The sequence below is a fragment of the Gavialis gangeticus genome, unplaced genomic scaffold, assembly GCF_001723915.1.
Source record: "Gavialis gangeticus isolate Ggan-Ray unplaced genomic scaffold, GavGan_comp1, whole genome shotgun sequence".
Taxonomy (NCBI): domain Eukaryota; kingdom Metazoa; phylum Chordata; order Crocodylia; family Gavialidae; genus Gavialis; species Gavialis gangeticus.
The window spans coordinates 6,461,819-6,467,872 of NW_017728998.1; the positions used below are offsets into that span (position 1 = coordinate 6,461,819).

At 43.4% G+C, this 6,054-nt stretch overlaps 1 protein-coding gene across 1 annotated transcript in view; it reads right to left on the reverse strand.

Annotated features, from left to right (window-relative positions):
* Positions 1-2,161, reverse strand: part of LOC109289268 (putative phosphoenolpyruvate synthase) — a 58,782-nt gene extending 56,621 nt beyond the window's left edge. The window contains 1 exon segment of the mRNA XM_019505261.1: positions 2,097-2,161. Within this exon segment, the coding sequence (XP_019360806.1) occupies positions 2,097-2,161 (65 nt within the window).
* Between the last annotated feature and the right edge of the window lie 3,893 nt (positions 2,162-6,054).

A 6,054-nucleotide genomic window follows, 5' to 3' on the forward strand; every position in this document is an offset into this window, starting at 1 on the left:
CCTGAACCTGTTCAGCCTTCAAAAGAGAAGGCTGAGGGGGGATCTTGTGGCCTGTTATAAACTGGTTAGGGGGGATCAGCAGGCGCTGGGGGAGTCCCTGTTCCCCCGAGCGCCGCAAGGAGTGACCAGGAACAACGGTCACAAGCTGGCGGAGGGAAGGTTTAAGTTGGACATCAGGAGGCGCTACTTCATGGTCAGGGCGGCTAGGGTCTGGAACCAGCTTCCAAGTGAGGTGGTGCAGGCTCCCACCCTGGGGGTTTTTAAGAGGAGGTTGGATGACCACCTTGCTGGGGTCATTTGACCCCAGTGCTCTTCCTGCTATGGCAGGGGGTCGGACTAGATGATCTGCTCAGGTCCCTTCCGACCCTAGAAACTATGAAACTATGAGATGGGAATGTGATTAGAACCAGGTAGCCTAAAAATAAAAAGCCCCTGAAAATCTTCAGCTGCGCCAAGTTTGTATTTGACATAGCTGGGATGGGCTGGGATAATTTAGGGTGCCTTGTAACAGAAGGCATTTTCATGTGCTCTGAGGGAGCATAGGAGAGGCCACAACCTGAACAGAGCTTTATATCAGCAATTCTGGGCCTGTGTAGCTAATGCAGCAGAGGCACAATATATGAATACAGTTGTTCCCTTTACGTATTTGCTTCCCAGAGCTAAGTACTTTCATACTTCTACAATTGTGTGTGTGTGTGGGGGGGGGGAGTTGTTACTTCATATCACAACAGTTAAAAATGGAAAAATCTTTCACATGACTTGGATTCCATTGTTGCTTTCAAAGGGTACGCACAAATGTTCACTGTACCTGGTCTAGGTTTAGGCAGCTTACTTTAAGCCACCTAAACCTAGACCAAGATTGGTGTGTGCAGGCATTTGCTGCTGCCAGGAGCAGCAGGGGCAGTGCAAGAGGTGGAAGGAGGGACTGGTGGGATTTTGGGGGTGAGTAGCGGGTCTGCAGGAGGAGATCATGGGTCCATGGGAGGGGGGTTGCCCATTCAGTGGGGAGGCATCGTTGTGGGGTTAAAAATAGCCCAGTCAGGATCGGGGTAGGGGATAGGAACAGCACAGCCCTGGGGCCGGGGAAGCGGCTAGGCTTTCAGACATTTGCTAGATCACGTAATGCTTGCAGACATTTGCTAGATCATGTTAAGCCCATTTACAGATTGCATGAACTTTTTCTTGATATAAGTTAGTGCACCTCCAGTGGTACACTAACTTAATGTTGGGGTAGCCTGGTAAACTAAAGATTAGAGTTAGAACCAGACCACAGCCTTGGCTGGAATAAGGACTGGTGCTGGGTAGTAGCCTGGGGTATGGTTAGGAACAGAGCTCATTAGTGCTCCTAGGATATTAATGGAGTTGAGTTTGGTGACCCTGGTCTAGGTTAGGGCTGGATGGTGGCCCTAAGAAAAAGTTAATACTAACTTATGTTGAATGCATCATTTTGGGGCTGATTTAAATCCTGCAAATGCCAACACAAGTGGACATTTATCCTGGTTAAATCTAACTGTAATGCATGACATACCCAAAAATCCCACTAGATGGCATTCATGCAAAAGCAAAATCCAAGCCCTGCAAAGACTGTCAGCCTTTAGATGCTCACATTTTTGTTTTAAATGCATTGATGTTCAACATTCACTTATCCTCTTTCCAGTCTCATTTTTAAAGGCTACTGTATGGGTGTTTTCTATGGTACCTAATGGCAAATGATGAATTGCCACAATAATGCTATATAGAAAAACTGTAATCCAATCCCCTGAGCTTTCATATGACTTCTGTTGCAAGGGAAAGACAGGGTAGGAAGACACTTTCGAGATTAACTCCTTATGTAGTTTAACCACAGCCCATTTAATCTGGCTGAGTGTGGTGCCATCCAGGACTAAAGAGAGGTAGTTCACCATGCTAGCCTGAAGTCAGGCAGATGACATAGCAAGGTGGCACCTTAGAGCAGCGATTCTCAGCCAGGCTCTGTGGCACCCCGGGGAGCCTTGAGATCATTTTAAGGGTGCCGTGAAATATCAGCACTGTAAGGGCTGCAAACACCGACACACAAGTCACAAGATAAAAACATCCATTTCAAAGAGGAATCCTACACGGCAAAAACAGTCTCTCCTGCTGTAGCCTTTACAACAGCAGCATTGCTTTGTTCTTTTCCCATGGTCAAAAAACAAGGGAAAGCAAAGAGCTGACATTTTCCAAGGGGTGCCTGGAGTCTAATAAGGGGTGCTTTGAATCTAAAAAAATTGTGAGCCACTACCTTAGTCTCTAACCATTTAGACTCTATGGGTGTGTCCAGATGAGCACGGACAAGTGGTATGCGGCGTCACACATGCAGGTGTTTTCTGCGCTGCTAATTTGCAGTGGGGGTCAAATCCTGGGGTCAAGCAAACCCACAGCTAAAAAAGCAGGGCAGCGCATGTGGCAGCAGCACACACCACCCAAAACTAGAGCCACACTCTAGCTGCCGGCCAGGTTCCTTGCTGCAGGGTCGTCACAGATGCAGAAAAGGCTGCTGGGGCCAGCATAATTGGTGACCCCAGCCTCCCCTACTTCACTTGTGGCAACGTGCCACGCACCATACCATGCGTGGCACCAGTGTTCCCCGACACATTGTGCCACTTCTGTTTGTCCCTGGGGAACCAAACATCCATACTCATGTGGACACAGCCTATGGTGCCTTCCAGAGGCTTATTTTTTATATGATATTTTGCTTTCTATTGCACCTCTCTTGTCTGGTAGCTGAACTTAGTGTTGCTTGTTCTCACATGATTGATGTCTTCATTGTATATTGCACTAGGGAAACACTAACCAGGTAGACTCTGAAGTGCTCCCCTGTCCTGCCTGCTCCCTGACTTGAGAATAACATGGCTTTTACTACCTTTCTTTATTATTGCAGGTACTGTGTTTGTTGTTACAGAACTGCACGCCAGCGAGTGCTAGACTGCTGGGAATTTTGGTCAGAGGGCTGGCTGGTGCAACAATGCAGTTCAAATTGCAGCCTTTGTCATCCTATACTAGGGTGATCTGCCCAGCCAAGACAGGCTTTTGGCGTGAATGGTTTGCTGCACCGTGGAGCACATGTAATGTAGCTACCAGCTAGCACCATCTGCCGGCTTGTACACTGATAGCAGGTAACCAAGCAGTTTGATTCTCTTCATTGCCAAGGATCCTGATTTTCTCTGATTAAAAAAAAAAATCCCCAATTTTTGGATTAAAAAAAGTAACCCCAAATCTACTTTTTTTTAGATTAAAATGAATACCACTAATCTATATCTATATCGGAGATCTTGCAGTATTGATGCTGTGCAACCAAAGGACACTTATGCACACATTTCAGCATGCCCTACAGGCTCCCAAGGCTGCCTGGTGACAGATGGTATCAGTGCACAGGGCAGCCCTGGTAGGCTGATCCAAATTGCTCAGGGTCAGCCTATGTTTCCCTGCCACACAGCATGAGGACTGTGATGGGGTTGTAGTCTGCTGCCCACTTGACTGGAGCAGCAGAGTCCAGTGAACAGCACAGTCTTCCTGGCAGGGGAATGGAGGGGGGAGGAGCAAAGTACCCTGGGATGCTGGAGGACTGTGCTGTGGCTTCTCTTAGAAGAGAACATATACATGCAATATGAGATAGGAAAATCCTGGCTAGACAGTACTGCAGGAGAGGACCTGGGAGTTACAATAGACCACACACAACATGGTGACATTGCAAAAAATGCCCGTCTTATTCTAGGATGCATTAACAGGCAGGTCAAATGTTAGACAACCAAGGTAATGATACCACTGTTTTCAGCAAGAGTGTCCTGTGTCTAGTTTTGGGTTCCACACTTTGAAAAGAGCAGAGATAAATCGTGGAGATGCGAAAGGGGAGCAACAAGAATAATAGGATGGTTGGAAAACATGATCTCTATAACAAAAAGTTGAAGAAACTGGAACTTTTTAATAAAGAGAAAATAAATAGATAATATAACTGTCTCTAAATATGTCTTTAGGTCATTACAAAGAAGGCACTTATCTGCTACTCTTGTCCACTGTGGACAGGATGAGGAAATCAGCTTTCATTGCACCAAAGAAGGATTAGGTTACGGTACATACTAGTAGAAACCTTCTATCACGGTAGTAGCGCACAATAATGAGCTGGATTGAGAAGCTGTGGAGTACTGTTTACTGGAGGGATGGCTACTGAGCGGTAGGAGTTCAGCAGCATTAAAATTCAGCACCTACAAACAAATAACTCCTGGCTAGCCAGCAAATGGACCATTAAACAAAGTGGAGACAAGCAGTGCACATGTGGTTCTTTGTGTGCAGGAGAACGCAGGGCTGGAACCTACCAAATCTACTTGAGACTGTCTCTGCCTGCATAATACTCCGTTTCTTAACACAGCTGCAGCTTTAAAAATCTTTCTGTCTAATGATCATAAAAACACTCATTGATTTCTTGGGTGAATGCCTGTATGTTTAATCTTGAAAAAGCATGTCATCTCTATCCACATTTGTTCTGAAGATCCAGTCACCTGTGTTGTCTTGAACTGTATGGAACATTATATTGTAACCCTATGTTAAGGGAAAAGAGATCGATCTAAATACCAATAATTTGTGTAGGCTACCTGAGTTAGCTTCTGATCTGTCATCTCAATATTAGTCATCACCAGGCAGTAAATTAAGAGGACAGTACCAATGCCAATATACTTACTTGATACACTGTCAAGTCATTCTCAATTTGAAGCTAAATAAGATGGTTACCTTCCCACATTTTGCAAAGCTTAAAAGGTATTGCTGGATTTTCATATGATTTGAACAACCTGATCATTCGATTTGATGTTAACCTACTTCCTTTTCATTTGTTTTCGGGCATTTTGTGCTTTTGCTTTGTTCTTTTAATGAATAAATAATAGAAAAATAGAAACCTGTATGATTTTGGATGTTTCTTTCTGAAATATCTGGCTCTTCCCCTTTGGAACTCCTCTAGGAAACTTTGTGGTGACCTCCCCTCCAGAGGTCCCTGGTGTGATGCACATAGGGTGAATACGAACATCCCTACAGTCCTTGGGGTAAATGACCCAGTGAACTTGATGGTCCATGTAGGAGTGGTTAGTAGAATTGCTCCCACAGTCCTTCCACAGCTGGTGTCTGAGGAGCTAGGGAGAAACACTGGGGTCTCTGAGAGGAAGCTGACTTACATATTGATGACCATGTGTATATATTTGATCCAACGTTCCAGAAACTCAGGTATCTGGTGTGGTAGAGATGAACTTACCAATTCCCTATAACAGGTTTATACTCTCAAAAACCACAGGGATTTTAACCCCATCTGTGTTCACCCCAACTACCAGATCGCGTACTCATGGTCTAAGAGAAAAATGGCCTTGATGTATGTACAAAAGCTGTGGACGCTCCCCTTCCCCTCTAGCATGTGGTTACACACACGGAGCTCCTATTATCTTAAATCAGACTTGCAGATGTTACGAGAAGCTCCTGACAACCTTACAATGACAACCTTCCTGCAATTTGCACCAGAAAGAAATCCACTTCTCCCAGTAGCCTTCCTGAAACAGCATGATGCATTAGGCGCAAGACTGGACCTTTGTCACAGCTGTGCTGGGTGAGGTGGTAGATCAGGATTTCCCCTCTCCCCATGAAAGGATTAGGTTTGCTGGGGTCTCTTCTAGCTAGCAAAACCCCGGCACATGCAAATGACACAGTAAGTGTGGCATAAAATAATACCATTATTTTATATACATATAATTATAATCATCATATAAATTATTATATCACATATAAAAGTATAATTATGATATAAATTATAACTATATAAAATATTATTGTATATGATAATTATCATAATTCTATAAAATAACATTATTTTATAATAATCATATAAAATAACATTATTTTTATATTATAATAATTATCATATAAAGTATTATATACATTATAATTATAATATAAAATGGCTATGATATAAAATAACATTATTTTATATATACTTATAATAATTATAAATTATGGTATAAAAGATAACATTATTTTATATATAATTCTAATTATAATCAT